The following is a 17,858-nucleotide window of genomic DNA, read 5'->3' as shown; positions in this document are numbered from 1 at the left end:
TTATCTCAACAGAAAACATGCTGTAGCTGTATCAGAACTTCTTGTGTCACATATAGGCATAGCATGAATGAAATCGGATTGACACTAAATTAACAATGAGGTGATGCAGCTCTCAAATATTTGTCTTTTCGAGGGGCAATACCAGAAAGACTTATGGGTAAATGTACATTGATCTCTAAATATAATCTGTCATTTCAATGGTATGTGTGGCCAAACTGTGCATTAGGTGTTTTTGTACTTATGTCCACTTCAAAACAAAGCCTTAATATTTGCATTCTATAAATATATTTTTATAGCATTTCAAGTAGTTTTTGTTTATAAGATAGAATCAATTTTACGGCACTCGTAACGATAAGCTAATGTCTCTTATTGCCAGGTTGGGCTTTCTAGGACTTCTGCACATGGAGGTATTTAATCAACGCTTGGAACAAGAGTATAACGCATCAGTCATTCTTACTGCTCCTACTGTTCCATACAAGGCAGTTCTATCATCCAGCAAGTTAATCAAGGTGAAGTACTTTTTAATTAGCTTTCAGACCTAATATTTTGAAATCTGATTTCATTGAACAGCTTTCTATGAATAGATCACTTTTTAATACATTTTTAAAGAGTTGAAATCAATCAGTATAATATGCTTATTTTGATTGTTTTAGGAGTACGGAGGAGAAGAAGAAATTACAATTTTAAATCCATGCCATTTTCCTGATAGATTAGATGTTAAAGAATATCTGGAACCAGTAGTCACTGGCACCATCCTCACTCCTGATGATTACATTGGAAAAATAATCTCTCTCTGTCAGGTACATTTAATCCATAAGAAAGCAGTTGTCCACTGGTAATACTTAATCATATATTGCAAAAGGTATATAAGCACCACATTTTTCTGAATTATTAGCAGATTATTGTGTGTCACTACAATAGATCTTCAAAAATCCTAACTTGAACCAACAAGTTGTGATGAGAAATTTGTCAATATAAAGTTTTAAAATTAGTTTGTTTAACCATTGTTGAAGCCTTGGTCTCTCTGATGTAATTGTCCTGTGATCAACTGATGATCATTGATATGGTCAGTCCCTAGTAATATTGTCAGCTCTGAGAACAGCAACTTGCTCAACCAGCTCCTGTCTCTCTCTGCTCAGGAGACAAGAGCTCAGGAGAGGTTAGTAAAGTTTCCAGACCACGTAATAGAACAGGGAGTATAGAAGATGGCAGGAATCTAACCTCAGGCAGAGTAAAAAAGGTGACAAGTATGAGAAGGGAGGTGGTCAACGCAATGCAAGGAGTTGGTCTGGGGAAGAAAAACCAGTCTGTGACAGGAAGGGACAGAGCAGGCAAACAAAGGAATGCACTAACAAATCGGGTCCAGGTAGGAAAGACTAACATAAAGACACTTTACCTGAACACACGTAGCATTCGAAACAAAGTGAATGAGTTGACGGCACAAATTAGTACATATGGATATGATCTAGTGGCAATTACTGAAATGTGGTTGCAGGGTGACCAGGACTAGGAACTAATTATCCATGGGTATCAGACAATTCGGAAGGATAGACAGGAAGGAAAAGGAGGTGGGGTAGCTCTGTTAATTAAGGATAGCATCAGGGCGGTAGTGAGAGACGATATCGGCTCTAAGGAGCAAAATGTGGAATCAATGTGGGTGGAGATAAGGAATAGTAAGGGGAAAAAGTCACTGGTGGGCATAGTCTATAGGCTCCCAAATAATCACTTCGAGGTGGGGCGAGCCATAAACAAACAAATAACAGATGCATGTAGAAATGGAACAGCAATAATCATGGGGGATTTTAACCTCCACATTGATTGGTCAACTCAAGTCTGACACGGTGCACTTGAGGAAGAGTTCTTAGAATGCTGTCGCGATAGTTTCCTCAAACAGTATGTTACAGAACCTACGAAGGAGCAAGCTATCCTGGATCTGGTCCTGTGTAATGAGGCAGGTAAAATAAATGATCTCCTTGTGAGGGATCCTCTTGGAATGAGTGATCACAATATGGTTGAATTTCTAAGACAGATGGAGGGTGAGAAAGTAGGGTCCCAAACCAGTGTCCTCTGATTGAACAAGGGGGATTACAATAGGATGAGGGTGGAGTTGGCTAATGTTGACTGGGAACACAGAGTAATTGGTGGGACAGTTGAGGAACAGTGGAGGATTTTTAAGGAGATTTTTCTCAGTACTCAGGAAAAATATATTCCAGTGAAAAAGAAGGGATGTAAGAAAAGGGATAACCAGCCATGGATAACTAAGGAGATAAAGGAGAGTATCAAATTAAAAACCAATGCACACAGTAGCCAAGATTGGAAGCAACAAAGAACTACTAAGAAAGCAATAAAGAAAGGAAAGATAGAGTATGAAAGTAAACTAGCACAAAATATAAAAACTGATAGTAAGAGTTTTTACAAATATATAAAACGGAAAAGAGTGGCTAAAGTAAATGTTGGTCCCTTAGAAGATGAGAAGGGAGATTTAATAATGGGAAACAAGGAAATGCCTGAGGCCTTAAACAAGTTTTTTGTGTCGGTCTTCACAGTGGAGGACACAAATAGCTTACCAAAAATAGACGGTCATGGGACTGTAGGGGGGTGAGGACCTTAAAACGATCGCTATTACTAAAGAGGTAGTGCTGGGTAGACTAATGGGACTAAAGGTAGACAAGTCCCCTGATCCGGATGGAATGCATCCCAGGGTACTAAAAGAAACGGCAGAGGCAATAACAAATGCATTAGTTGTAATCTATCAAAATTCACTGGACTCTGGGGAGGTGCCAGCTGATTGGAAAACAGCTAATGTAACGCCACTGTTTAAAAAAGGAGGCAGACAAAAGGCAGGTAACTACAGGCCGGTTAGCTTAACATCCGTAGTTGGGAAAATGCTGGAATCTATCATAAAGGAAGAAATAGCAGGACACCTGGATAAGAATGGTTCAATCAAGCAGACACAGCATGGATTCAGGAAGGGAAAGTCATGTTTGACTAATATACTGGAGTTTTTTGAGGAGTGCGGTTGATAGGAGGGAACCGGTGGATGTATTGTATTTGGATTTCCAGAAGGCTTTCGATAAGGTGCCTCACAAAAGGTTACTGCAAAAGATAAAGGTGCACGGAGTTGGGGGTAAAGTGTTAGCATGGATTGAAGGATGTAGGGAGGAGTTATACAATAAATGGCAGAGTCATCAGGAGTATAGAAACACCGAGGGACCTAGGTGTGCAAGTCCACAAATCCTTGAAGGTGGCAACACAGGTGGAGAAGGTGGTGAAGAAGGCATATGGTATGCTTGCCTTTATAGGACGGGGTATAGAGTATAAAGTGAACAAGGGGGATTACAATAGGATGAGGGTGGAGTGTTCCACAGGACCAGGCTGAGGAGAAGGCAGTTGGTTTGTTCACTACATTTATTTATTTATTTTAAGTTAAATTTGTGTAAAAAATCGGAGGTTTTTTTTTAAAACAGGAAGTGGGCCCAGCAGGAGTCTGGGAAGGTTTTTGGAGGGTTTAAAAGTAGGCCGCACTTTTGAGCGGGCAGTGTCGTTAGTGGGCAGCAGAGTGAGCAGGAGGCAGAGTGAAAGCTGTAGGGCTTTGGCTCACAGGGCTTGGGCGAGCAGGGGTGAGTTAATTCATTTTTTGCTGTTTCTACCTGGTACTGGCAAGGTATCTAGAGGGGATGGGTGTGAAGGCAGTGCAATGTTCCTCTTGCACTATGTTCGAGGTGAGGGACGACGTCAGTGTCCCTGCTGATTATACCTGTGAGAAGTGCATCCATCTGCAGCTCCTCCAAAACCGTGTAAGGGAACTGGAGCTGGAGTTGGAGGAACTTAGGATCATTAGGGATGCAGAGATAGCCATAGACAGAAGCTTCAGGGATACAGTTACTCCGCGGAATGAAAATAGATGGGTGACGGTGAGAGGGGCTGGGAAGAAGCAGTCGGTGCAGGGATCCCCTGTGGTCGTTCCCCTTAGCAATAAGTATTCCGCTTTGGATACGGTTGAGGGGGACGACATACCAGTGGTGAGCCGCAGTGAGAGGATCTCCGGCACTGAGTCCGTCCCTGTGGCTCAGGAGGGTAAGGAGGAGAGCGGGAGGGCAATAGTTATTGGGGACTCGTTAGTTAGAGGGATAGATAGGAGGTTCTGTGGCAGCAAAAGAGACTCGAGGATGGTTTGTTGCCTACCGGATGCCAGGGTCCGTGACGTCTCGGACCGTGTTTTCCGGATTCTTAAGGGGGAGGGGAAACAGTCACAAGTCGTGGTACACATTGGTACCAACGACATAGGTAAGAGAAGGGACGGGGATTTAAAACAGGAATTTCGGGAGCTCGGCTGGAAGCTGAGAGCAAAGACAAAACATGTGGTCATCTCTGGTACGCTACCGGTGCCACGTGATAGCGAGTTGAGGAACAGGGAGAGAGTGCACTTAAACATGTGGTTGCAGGGATGGTGCAGGAGGGAGGGTTTCAGATACGTGGATAATTGGAACACGTTCTGGGGAAGGTGGGACCTCTACAAACAGGACGGGGTGCACCTGAACCAGAGGGGCACCAATATCCTGGGAGGGAAATTTGCTACGGCTCTTCAGGGGGATTTAAACTAATTTGTCAGGGGAGTGGGAAAAGGAGTTGTAGTCCAGAAGTCAGTGTTGAGGGTGGTGAGGTATTGGGGAAGGTATCAAGGTCAAGGGTGGGTACCGGTAGACAGGAAGATGGGTTGAAGTGTGTCTACTTCAATGCAAGGAGCATCCGGAACAAGGTGGATGAACTTGGGGCGTGGATTGCTACTTGGGACTACGATGTTGTGGCCATTACGGAGACGTGGGTAGAACAAGGACAGGAATGGTTGTTGGACGTTCCGGGGTATAGATGTTTCAGTAAGTGTAGGGAAGCTGGTAAAAGAGGTGGAGGAGTAGCATTGTTAATCAAGGATAGTTTAACGGCTGCGGAAAAGCACTTTGAGGGGGATATGCACACTGAGGTAATATGGGCTGCAGTTAGAAACAGGAAAGGAGCGGTCACGTTGCTAGGAGTTTACTATAGGCCCCCAAATAGTAATAGAGATGTGGAGGAAGAAATTGCTAAGCAGATTATGGATACGTGTGGGGGTCACAGGGTAGTTGTCATGGGGGACTTTAACTTTCCAAATATTGATTGGAACCTTTGTAGGTCAAATAGTTTGGATGGGGCACTTTTTGTGCAGTGTGTGCAGGAGGGTTTCCTGACACAATATGTGGATAGGCCGACAAGGGGTGAGGCCACATTGGATTTGGTACTGGGAAATGAACCGGGCCAAGTGTTAGATTTGGTTGTGGGAGAGAACTTTGGAGATAGTGACCACAATTCGGTGTCTTTTGTTATTGCAATGGAGAGGGATAGGGCCAGACGGCAGGGCAAGGCTTACAATTGGGGGAGAGGTAATTATGATGCGATTAGGCAAGAATTAGGGGGCATAAGATGGGAACAGAAACTGTCAGGGAAAGGCACTGATGAAAAGTGGAACTTTTTCAAGGAACAAATACTGGGTGTCCTTGATAGGTATGTCCCTGTCAGGCAGGGAGGAAATGGCCGAGTGAGGGAACCGTGGTTCACAAAAGAGGTGGAATGTCTTGTGAAAAGGAAGAGGGAAGCTTATGTAGGGATGAGGAAACAAGGTTCAGATGGCTCGACTGAGGGTTACAAGTTAGCAAGGAACGAGCTGAAAAAGGGGCTGAGGAGAGCTAGGAGGGGACATGAGAAGTCCTTGGCGGGTCGGATCAAGGAAAACCCCAAGGCTTTTTACTCTTATGTGAGGAATAAAAGAATGACCAGGGTGAGGTTAGGGCCGGTCAAGGACAGTGGTGGGAACTTGTGTATGGAATCAGTAGAGATAGGCGAGGTGATGAATGAATACTTTTCTTCAGTGTTCACCAAGGAGAGGGGCCATGTTTTTCAGGAAGAGAAGGTGTTACAGGCTAATAGGCTGGAGGAAATAGATGTTCGGAGGGAGGATGTATTGGCAGTTTTGAATAAACTGAAGGTCGATAAGTCCCCTGGGCCTGATGAAATGTATCCTAGGATTCTTTGGGAGGCGAGGGATGAGATTGCAGAGCCTTTGGCTTTGATCTTTGGGTACTCGCTGTCCACGGGGATGGTGCCAGAGGACTGGAGAGTGGCAAATGTTGTTCCTCTGTTTAAGAAAGGGAATAGAAATGACCCTGGTAATTATAGACCAGTTAGTCTGACTTCGGTGGTTGGTAAATTGATGGAAAAGGTCCTTAGGGATGGGATTTACGACCATTTAGAAAGATGCGGATTAATCCGGGATAGTCAGCACGGATTTGTGAAGGGCAAATCATGCCTCACAAATTTGATAGAATTTTTTGAGGAGGTAACTAGGTGTGTTGATGAAGGTAGGGCGGTTGATGTCATATACATGGATTTTAGTAAGGCGTTTGATAAGGTCCCCCATGGTCGGCTTATGATGAAAGTAAGGAGGTGTGGGATAGAGGGAAAGTTGGCCGATTGGATAGGTAACTGGCTGTCTGATCGAAGACAGAGGGTGGTGGTGGATGGAAAATTTTCGGACTGGAGGCAGGTTGCTAGCGGAGTGCCGCAGGGATCGGTGCTTGGTCCTCTGCTCTTTGTGATTTTTATTAATGACTTAGAGGAGGGGGCTGAAGGGTGGATCAGTAAATTTGCTGATGACACCAAGATTGGTGGAGTAGTGGATGAGGTGGAGGGGTGTTGTAGGCTGCAAAGAGACATAGATAGGATGCAAAGCTGGGCTGAAAAATGGCAAATGGAGTTTAACCCTGATAAATGTGAGGTGATTCATTTTGGTAGGACTAATTTAAATGTGGATTACAGGGTCAAAGGTAGGGTTCTGAAGACTGTGGAGGAACAGAGAGATCTTGGGGTCCATATCCACAGATCTCTAAAGGTTGCCACTCAAGTGGATAGAGCTGTGAAGAAGGCATATAGTGTGTTAGCTTTTATTAACAGGGGGTTGGAGTTTAAGAGCCGTGGGGTTATGCTGCAACTGTACAGGACCTTGGTGAGACCGCATTTGGAATATTGCGTGCAGTTCTGGTCACCTCACTATAAGAAGGATGTGGAAGCGCTGGAAAGAGTGCAGAGGAGATTTACCAGGATGCTGCCTGGTTTGGAGTGTCGGTCTTATGAGGAAAGGTTGAGGGAGCTGGGGATGTTCTCTCTGGAGCGGAGGAGATTGAGGGGAGACTTAATAGAGGTTTATAAAATGATGAAGGGGATAGATCGAGTGAACGTTCAAAGACTATTTCCTCGGGTGGATGGAGCTATTACGAGGGGGCATAACTATAGGGTTCATGGTGGGAGATATAGGAAGGATATCAGAGGTAGGTTCTTCACGCAGAGAGTGGTTGGGGTGTGGAATGGACTGCCTGCAGTGATAGTGGAGTCAGACACTTTAGGAACATTTAAGCGGTTATTGGATAGGCACATGGAGCACACCAGGATGGTAGGGAGTGGGATAGCTTGATCTTGGTTTCAGATGAAGGTCGGCACAACATCGTGGGCCGAAGGGCCTGTTCTGTGCTGTAATGTTCTATGTTCTATAAAAGCTGGAGTCTGATGATGCAGCTGTATAGAACGCTGGTTAGGCCACATTTGGAGTACTGCGTCCAGTTCTGGTCGCCGCACTACCAGAAGGACGTGGAGGCATTGGAGAGAGTGCAGAGAAGGTTTACCAGGATGTTGCCTGGTATGGAGGGTCTTAGCTATGAGGAGAGATTGGGTAGACTGGGGTTGTTCTCATTGGAAAGACGGAGAATGAGGGGAGATCTAATAGAGGTATACAAGATTATGAAGGGTATAGATAGGGTGAACAGTGGGAAGCTTTTTCCCAGGTCGGAGGTGACGATCACGAGGGGTCACGGGCTCAAGCTGAGAGGGGCGAAGTATAACTCAGACATCAGAGGGACGTTTTTTTACACAGAGGGTGGTGGGGGCCTGGAATGCGCTGCCAAGTAGGGTGGTGGAGGCAGGCACGCTGACATCGTTTAAGACTTACCTGGATAGTCACATGAGCAGCCTGGGAATGGAGGGATACAAACGATTGGTCTAGTTGGACCAAGGAGCGGCACAGGCTTGGAGGGCCGAAGGGCCTGTTTCCTGTGCTGTACTGTTCTTTGTTCTTTGAAGATTGGCTATCTAACAGGAAGCAGAGAGTAAGTATAAATGGGTGCTTTTCTGGTTGGCAATCCGTTACTAGTGGCGTGCCGCAGGGATCGGTGCTGGGGCCTCAACTATTTACCATATACATAGACGATCTGGAGGAAGGGACCAAGTGTAGGGTAACAAAGTTTGCGGATGACACTAAGATGGGTGGGAAAGCAAATTGCGTGGAGGACACAGTCTGCAGAGAGATTTGAATAGGCTCAGTGAGTGGGCAAGGATCTGGCAGATGGAGTATAACGTTGGTAAGTGTGAGGTTATCCACTTTGGAAGGAATAATAGGAAACGGGACTATTATTTAAATGGTGAAAAATTACAACATGCTACTGTGCAGAGGGACCTGGTGGTCCTTGTGCATGAATCACAAAAACACAGTTTACAGGTGCAGCAGGTAATCAAGAAGGCAAATGGAATGTTGGCCTTTATCACGGGAGGGATGGAGTATGGAAGCAGGGAGGTCACGCTGCAACTGTACAAGGTGCTGGTGAGGCCGCACCTGGAGTACTGTGTACAGTTTTGGTCCCCTTATTTAAGAAAGGATGTATTGGCTTTGGAAGGGGTGCAGAGAAGGTTCACTAGGTTGATTCCGGAGATGAGGGGGTTGGCTTATGAGGAGAAATTGAGCAGACTGGGCCTGTACTCTTTGGAGTTTAGAAGGTTGAGGGGAGATCTTAGAGACATATAAGATAATGAAGGGGCTAGACAGGGTAGAAGCAGCGAGATTGTTTCCACTTACAATGGAAACAAGAACTAGGGGGCATAGCCTCAAAATACGGGGGAGTCAATTTGGAACAGAGTTGAGGAGGAACTTCTTCTCCCAGAGGGTAGTGAATCTTTGGAATTCTCTGCCCAATAAAGTGGTAGAGGCTACCTCATTAAATGTGTTTAAGTCATAGATAGATAGATTTTTAACCATTAAGGGAATTAATGGTTATGGGGAGCGGGTGGGTAAGTGGAACTGAACCCACTATCAGATCAGCCATGATCTTATTGAATGGCGGAGCAGGCTTGAGGGGCCAGATGGCCTACTCCTGCTTCTATTTCTTATGTTCTTATTACTGGTTGACCTTGCTCTCTTTTGCTGCCATCCTCCTCGGCTTTACTCCCTTTCAGATAAGCCTACAATTTTCCTCGGTGCCTCTCTTGGCATCCTCCAAAGGACACATCAAAGCACTTAGCACTGCCTCATTAAGAGCAGCAATCCCATTGTACTATCCTACTCTCACCATACTTTCTGCTCACCGTGAGCAGGGTGGGGGTTATTCTTGCTGATCTCAATCCCATCCATCACACCTCTGCCTTCATTGTAAAGAAGGCCCTTGCCAACCATGAACTCATTGTGGTTGATTGCATTAACGTCATGACCTTTCAGAACTACCAAGCTCCTTACCAATGTCAAATAGATGAGCGAGACTTTAGAGATTGATCTTCATATCCCTGACACGGTGTGATCCTGGGGAAAGAGGTGTTAGTTCAGAAGAAAAACATCAACCTTCATAATGTTTCTTGCCTAAACTATATTCCAAATATCACCATTTTATAATGTGTGTTTAGCAGAAGTTATGAAACAAGTACAAACTAAGTCGGAGATGTGATGACTCAGCATTCCACTATTTTTGGCTTAAGTGGAGCATTTCTGGTTGAGCTGAATGGTTTGCTTCTGTACTGTATATTCTAAGTAATAATCCTTTCATGGTATTGCAGCTCACAGAAGAAATATTCCCCTAGAATCTACTCAACAAAATATGATGTTTCTGGCATCCTTTTCATGCACTATATCTGTACTGTGAAACCCAATTCATTTGCTGCATTGACCTGCATTGCAATGTTATATGACGTTATATGTATTAAGAATAAGCCTTATTCCCATTTCCCATATGTACTTGAACTTTTCTTTATCCTTTCCTCCTAACTTTGTACCTGATGTTTTATGGTGTAAAATCTGTTGCACAATAATTTTAATCAGAGAGCAAGATTAAATTATTGCTGCTTCAAATGAACATTGGAGATATTTTTTAATCTGATCTATTAATTGAGTTTCAAACTTTAGGGATTCCTTACTGAGTACTGATTTGTCTTAGAGTCGGAGAGGAGTTCAGAAGAATATGGTTTACATCGATGATCACAGACTTATGATGCAATACCTTTTCCCACTAAACGAAATTGTGGTGGACTTCTACGATAGCCTAAAATCTCTTTCTTCAGGCTATGCCAGGTAGGAACATCTAGATTTAGCTTCTCGCTGACAAAATAGATTTTGAAATACTCTATCCTTTACTTAATAAGTAAATTCAAAGTAGTTTGAAAAGGCATGTCTCAAAGTAGATGGGCAGCATTAAAGGATAAGTAGATTGGAGGAAGAATTATAAATGATCTGGAGCTTGAACTCGCAAACAGAGCGGCTAAACTTGCAGTGGATAAAAAGTTGACAGGAGAAACAACAGTTGAATTTGAATATACTTGGGAATTGTGTAGAAATGTTTGGCAGATGAAAGTCACTGAAGAACAATGCAAAGTGCTTGACGCTGAAATTAAAAACACAAAGGTTTATTAGTTAAATGGAAATAAGATAACGTGCATGGAAAATTAAAAGAGATCTGGGGTTATGATTGGCCAGTTGAAGCTATTACAACAATTCTCGGCAGCAGTGAGTAAAGCAAATCAGATGTAGTGATGTTTTTTTCTGACAGTATTCAGCCCAAATCATGAGCTAATTTTGACACTTTATAAATTATCAGTGCGATCACGCTTGGAGTACTAATAGTGTTCTGTTCACCATTGTATAAAAGGGATATTACAGCTATTCAAAGGATAAAGTAATCTGAATAATTGAGGGGATCGCAACATTAAGAATTTACGAACAAGAGTAGGCTTATTGCCCCTCAAACCTGTAATACATTCAGTTAGACAAGGGCTGATCAGCATTTTAACTCCAACTACCTACCTTGGTTCTGTAATCCTTAATACCTAACCAAAACCAATGTAAATTGATCAAACAAATTAGATTATAAGGATTAATTATGTTAATTGTGTGTTTTCTCACTGGAAAAGAAAAGATTGAGATGTGATGTCATCCTGTTTTTAGGATTCTAAAAGGACTAGAGAATGTAAACCATGAGAACTATTTCCTCTTGTTCAGAATACTGAATACTGAGGTTACAGCCTGCAGTTGAAAAGCAATAATCTATAGAAACAATCCTTCGATGAATGAGTGGTCAATTTACGAACAGACTGCAAAGAAGAATGTTCGTATTGATTTATTCAAATGCAACTTAGATTTATTTCAGAAAATAGCATCTTGGAATACAATATGAGTATTTTGAGACATGACACAGTACATGTAGCATGTTTGGGAGGAAAATGATGGCTTTGGTCCCATATCCAAAGCTCTTGAGCACTGGGTTTTTGTTATTTCTGTGCCTATTATAGAATAATAAAGTTTGATAGTTATGAATAGTGATCAACTCACTGCATGATATGACTATCAAGCTAATAGAAGGTAAGTAAATGTGCAGTGTTTATAATACATGTGACTTCACTTTAACTTAAGCAAGGTACCGTGCATACTAGAAATCCAAAAGAAAGATGAAAGGACAGTCAGCTACAGTCATTAAAATGGGTCTGCACCCCATATGTGTGTTGTATAAAATTAATGTGTCTCAATTTTTTTTCAAACTGTGGACATGAATATGATTAAATTGATCCTAGAATTTATTTAAATAACTTCCTTGCCTTTTATTTATTCCTGTAGTTTTGACTATGAAGACGCAGGTTACCAGTTGGCTGACCTGATTAAAATGGATTTTTACCTCAATGGAAAGTGTGTGGAGGAACTCACAACAGTTGTGCACAGGTTTGTCACCAATATTGATGCAGTACAGTTACTCCATGTTTTTCTGCTGACATGCAAGAGGTAAACCAGTTATGGGTTTAAGGGCAATCTCTAGTAAAAGCACAGATACAAAATGTGACTCCACCAAAGGGGATGTGCAGTCCAAAATAGGGAGAGAGATTGTTGCGTTTATACAATTGCTTTGTGATGCATAATAGTTTGCTAATATTGGGAGGAAGATGAAAGTGTGTTTGTTTCTTCGTGCATATTCATGGGGTGAGTACAAGATGGATCAAGTTGTGTATGTTCACACCCTCCACAAGGTACCATTTTGAGAATGCAACTACTGCCCATTGGTACTCTTTCATTGTGCTAAAGTTGGACAGCACACCCTGTAGGTAGAGGTGGTGGCCCTCGATCAGTACACAGAGGTTCAGTCTTCCATGCTAAGCCAATCTCTTGTTACGGGGTCAACAGCTGCGGATACAAGGCTTTTCCTCCTCCTTCAAAGAGTTACCTCAAAAGTTTCGTCATCGATCAAAATGTGGGCACCTCGTAGCTCACCCTCCCATCCAATTTAGTATCATCTCCAAATTCGGAGATAATGCATTCAGTTCCCTCTTCCAAATCATTATATAGTGTGAACGGTTGGGGTCTAGCACAGATCCCTGCAGAACCTCACTGCCAATCAGAAAAAGACCCATTTATGCCAACTCTTCGCTTTCTATCCATCTCAAGACATTATCTACAATCCCTTTGCTTTAACTTTACATTGTAGTCAGTTATGTGAGACCTTGTCGAAAGCCTTCTGAAAGTCTAAATAAACCACATAACTGGTTCTCCTTGGTCAACTCTACCAGTTAAATCCTTAAAGAGTCATTAAAATGGGTCTGCACCATCAACCCTTTTGTAAATCCATGCTAACTTTGTCTGATTATGCCACTGCCTTCCAAATGCTGAGTTATGAAATCCTTGATAATGGACTCTAAGAACTTCCCCAGCTCATTGGTCCATAGTTTCCTGTATTCTCTCTTCTTCCCTTTTTGAATAGCGGGCTTACATTAGCTACCCTCCAGTCTGTCAAAACCAGATCTAGGATGCAAATTATCAGGACCTGGAGGTTTATCCACCTTCAATCTCATCAATTTTCCCCCAAACAATTTCTCTACTAATGCTGATTTCCTTCAGGAACTGGAAACATATCTTTCAAAGCTATATTTTTCTTTTAAAATTCATTGTGAAAACCATAGCTTCACGAACTGGATTTTTCTTTTAAAATTTGGAAGGACATTGAATTATTTGGACACTTTTTCTTTAAAAAAGTCATAAGTTCTCCCTGCAGCAAAGATCGAAAATGCTGGAAAATCTCAGCAGATCTGACAGCCTCTGTGGAGAGAAAATAGAGCCAACGTTTCGAGTCTGGATGACCCCTCATCAGTTTTCCCTGGATTGTCAACAAGCCTTTTCTGAAATCACCTGACCAGCGTGGTACTTGAGGGAGAAGAGCTGTTTGTTTTGTACTCAAGCGCTTTAATTGTTGGGGATGAAAGAAAAACTGAAAAAGGCGAAGGCTTACTGGAAATCAAATGACTGAGACAAGCTTTAAGTTTTGAACCAGTTGGTTTTGAACTCCGTCTTTTTGGAGAACAAGCTAAGGAAGGCAGGCTACCCTAACTGACTCTTTCCCTGCCTTACCTGAAATTCGGTGTGTGATTATCAGCCAGAGAATCCTCACCTGAGTGTAACTTGTCTGCATTTGGAAATCTGAAAAGCTGAGACAAGAAGATTTGATTCTGCTCCACGCCGAAGCTCCATTGGTGGGAACCTCCAGACCTCGACTGGGACCAATGGCCCATTTTCACATAGAAAAACTCCAGATCGACAGGAACTACAAAAGGTCGTGAATGTAGCCCTATCCATCACGCAAATCAGCCTCCCACCCATTGACTCTGTCTCCACTTCCCACTGCCTCGGCAAAGCAGCCAGCATAATTAAGGACCCACGCACCCTGGATATTCTCTCTTCCACCTTCTTCTGTCGGGAAAAAGATACAAAAGTCTGAGGTCACGTACCAACCGACTCAAGAACAGCTTCTTTCCTGCTGTCATCAGACTTTTGAATTGACCTACCTTGCATTAGATTGATCTTTGTCTACACCCTAACAATGACTGTACACTACATTCTGCACTCTCTTGTTTCCTTCTCTATGAACAGTCTGCTTTGTATAGCGGCAAGAAACAATACTTTCCACTGTATACCAATACATGTGACAAATCAAATCAAAAGCACTGGACTTCTGCAAATCTTACCCTTTTCTTGTAAAGTGTTTTTTCTATCCACCCACCTCTGCAGAGGCTATTTGTCTTCATGCATGCTGAGAAATTTTAAGAAAAGGTAGATAGTTCTACTTCCCAAATTTCAATTATGTATTAATCAGTTCTTGCACCTTGTTAAAAGTAAGTTTTGTTTTACAATAAATCAATCGTTCTGAGTTTATTAAAAGAAGTCTGGTTAAGATCCCTTTTATTTTGGGTACCAGTAGTGAAGGGTAAACAGTTGGCCATTTTGGTGAATAAATTAAACTTTAAAACTAGTATTGCAAACTCTGGAATAATGGAGCTAGATAATCCCTACACTCCTCCCATTCCAGTCCCAACAAAGAACACTATTATTTAGACACTGATTTTAAAAAAGGGTCAAAAGTTCACCTTTGACTGGGTAAAAGCTTGCCTTTTTCCAAGAAATCGGCATGTTACTTGAGGGGGAAGAGCTGTTTGTTTGTTTTGAACTGCAGCCACTTTAATTGATGGGGAAGAAAAAAAAACTGAAAATGGCAAAAGCTAAAATCATAGAGATGAGTTTTAATTTTGAACCTATTGGTTTTGAAATTGGTGTTTTAGGAATAAGCTGAGAAGAAAGGCTAACCTAACTTGCTCCTCCCTGCCTTGCCTGAAATTCCTTGTGTGGTTATCAGCCTACAACTAGAGAATCCTCCCCTAATTATAACTAGTCTGCATTTGGAAACCTTAAAAGCTGGGACGAGAAGAATTGATCCAGCTCTATCTTCCCCTTCATATTGAACCTCTGTTAGTCAGAACCTCCAGATATTTAGTGGGACCAGCAAACTGTCTTCACACGAGGGAGCTCTAGATCAACAGCTTTGAAACCCTGCAAATTTCATCCTTTATATTTATAAAGCCCATCTCTGCAGTGACCTTGTTTGTCTTTTGTCTGTTTATTTGCGTGTGTGTCCAACTTGTTTTTAAAAATATGTTTTGTTTGATAAGAAATGAATCATTCTGGATTTACTGAAAGAAACCTGGTTAAAAGTCTCTTTTATTTCGGGTCTACAAAAATCAAGGTAACTAATTGACCATTTTGGTCAGTGAAGTTAAACTTTTAAACTAATGATAGGACCTGTGGGGTAGTGGGGCTAAATAAACTGTATTCCTACCATCTCAGTCCTAACAATTTTAAGTTACCGCTAGTTTCTGTCCGATTGGTGCCATTACACAGTTAATATTTGCAAAAACCATATTTCACATTTAAGCACCCCCTCCCCAGAATTTTCATAAAGTTGGAGCATTAATTACCCATGAAACTCACTACACACAAAATGAAATAAAGTAGTTAACAACACGAGTACTATTTTAACAATATGATCATTGTTAATGACTACCAATAAGCTTCACTTGCCCGGAAAGTGAACAATAGTGTAGTCTATTCCTCCCAAATTGGAAAATAGATTAGGAGATTTGAAAACTATTTTTTTTCTTTTTTCCTACTTATTCTTCTTGTTCTTTCAATCTAATCTTTGTTTTCTACCTTTAATTTTCTTTCTGTACCTGATTTGACACTGAATCCATCAGCTTTAAAGTACCTTCCTTCTCTGTTCTTCCTCAATTTATTTCTCAATCCTTAAATCACATTGATTGAGGAGATGCACGGTTAGTCCTTCCTTTCACCAAGGTCCAAGTTTGCCTTGCTGTGCCGTGATCAACTTGCACTTCAAGCAACTTTTGTGGGCAAAAATTTTAAAACGTAAATATGCTGATGAGGTTGAAATAGTGGGGAGCATCACGAGATGCCCCAGTGCCGCAGAATCTGGTCTCTCCCCAGATTGTGTCCTATAAAATGTACTCTTGTGATTTTGTTGAAGAAGGTAAATCCCTGATTTTGCTGGTGCACACTGCAAAATTAGCCCTTTGGAATAGATGACTTAGATGTGCAATGATTACGGTGGATCGAGCATTAACTTATACTTATCAGTAATCTTTTTGTTCAATAAAACCTTTTTAAAAATTAATTGATTCCTTACTCGCAGGGAGAAGGCTTATTCTACAGGTAAAGCAATAGCAGAACGTTTAAAAGACACAATACCTCAGCAACTTTTTGAGATTGCTATCCAGGCAGCAATAGGCAACAAAATCATAGCAAGAGAAACGTGAGTATCTGTTTAATTTACCAGAAATTAGCTTTGTATGACCGTATTATCTCATCATGACTCTGTAGAACTTTGACTTTGCCAGAATGAGTTTTTTTTCCCTCTAAGAATTGGCGAATGAGAACTTTTAATGATGATGAAGCTTTCACATCCTCAGAATATCACAAATCACTTTACAGCCAGTGTATTACTTTTGAAACACGTTTTTACTTACATTACAATATAGTTCACTGCAATAAAACACCAAAATCATAATGAGACTAGCTGTTTTGGAATCGGCTTTCCAAATTGGGTGTCTGATCAGGTAAATAAAATATTTTAGAAGCAGATAACTACGGATGCTGGTATCTGAAACAAAAGCAGAAAATCTCACAGGCCTGACAGCATTGGTGGAGAGAGAATGGAGCCAGCGTTTGTTGGCTTGATGACCCTTTGTCAGAGCTGTTTGTTTTTCTGTTTTGGGTGCGCCTTGCTGCTGAAATGGTTTTAAAGTGGATTGATACCATTTTTTGCTCTTGTGCAAAGTATTATACCATTCAGAAACGCCTATTTCTCCCTCTTACAATTGAATCCCCTATGACTGTTGCATTCCCACACTTTTTATTCCTCTCCTGTGCAACAGAGCTAACCTTGATGCAACTATTTTGGCAGTTGCTACTTTCTCCTGAGATGCCATTCACCTCCAACAATATCCAAACCAGTATATCTGTTTTACAGGGGAATGGCCACAGAAAATTCCTGCACTGCCTGCCTACTCCTCTTGCTCTGACTGGTGGTCACCCATTCTCTTCCAATTCCAGTGTGACCACCTCTCTATAGCAGCACAGTGATTACCACTGCTGCCTCACAGTGCTGGGACTCCGGTTCAATTCCAACCTTGGGTGACTGTGTGGAGTTTGCACATTCACCTCGTGTCTGTATGGGTTTCCTCTGAGTGCTCCGGTTTCCTCCCACAGTCCAAAGGTGTGCAGGTTAGGTGGATTGGCCATGCTAAATTGACCCTAGTGTCCTAAGATGTGTAGGTTAGGGGGATTAGCGGGATAAATGTGTTGGGGTTACGGGGATGTGGTGGGCCTGGGTAAGATACTCTGTCAGAGAGTTGCTGTGTCCATGAAAAACATAGTTATAACGCAGTCCACGTTTTTAGTAGCAGGATTAGTAGCGTAAACAAGTGCAAGTTCACATTGAATAGTAATTAAGAACAAACAAAGAACAATACAGCACAGGAACAGGAACAGGCCCTTCGGCCCTCCAAGCCCACGCCGCTCCCCGGTCCAGGATTGAATCCTGAATCCAGGATCCCCGCCCAATTTTCCAGCCTATCTACATACTAATATCCTATCCCCGAGCTGTCCCTCACAGCTATGATGCTTTGTTCATCACAAC

The 17,858-nt window shown here is 42.2% G+C and overlaps 1 protein-coding gene across 3 annotated transcripts in view; it reads left to right on the top strand.

Annotated features, from left to right (window-relative positions):
* The window catches only part of guf1 (GTP binding elongation factor GUF1), a 36,610-nt gene that overhangs the window by 13,323 nt on the left and 5,429 nt on the right, over positions 1-17,858 (top strand). For 2 of the 3 annotated variants that reach the window (XM_078216876.1, XM_078216893.1), the window contains exons 11-15: positions 377-509; positions 654-800; positions 10,278-10,411; positions 11,948-12,049; positions 16,353-16,472. In XM_078216876.1, coding sequence (XP_078073002.1) covers positions 377-509; positions 654-800; positions 10,278-10,411; positions 11,948-12,049; positions 16,353-16,472 — 636 coding nt within the window. The remainder of the gene's footprint in view (positions 1-376; positions 510-653; positions 801-10,277; positions 10,412-11,947; positions 12,050-16,352; positions 16,473-17,858) is intronic. The other variant, XM_078216885.1, reaches the window with a different exon arrangement.

Source organism: Mustelus asterias, chromosome 1 (assembly GCF_964213995.1).
Source record: "Mustelus asterias chromosome 1, sMusAst1.hap1.1, whole genome shotgun sequence".
NCBI lineage: Eukaryota > Metazoa > Chordata > Chondrichthyes > Carcharhiniformes > Triakidae > Mustelus > Mustelus asterias.
Note: the sequence above shows the minus strand (reverse complement) of the source record. Positions and strands in the feature narration are given on the sequence as shown.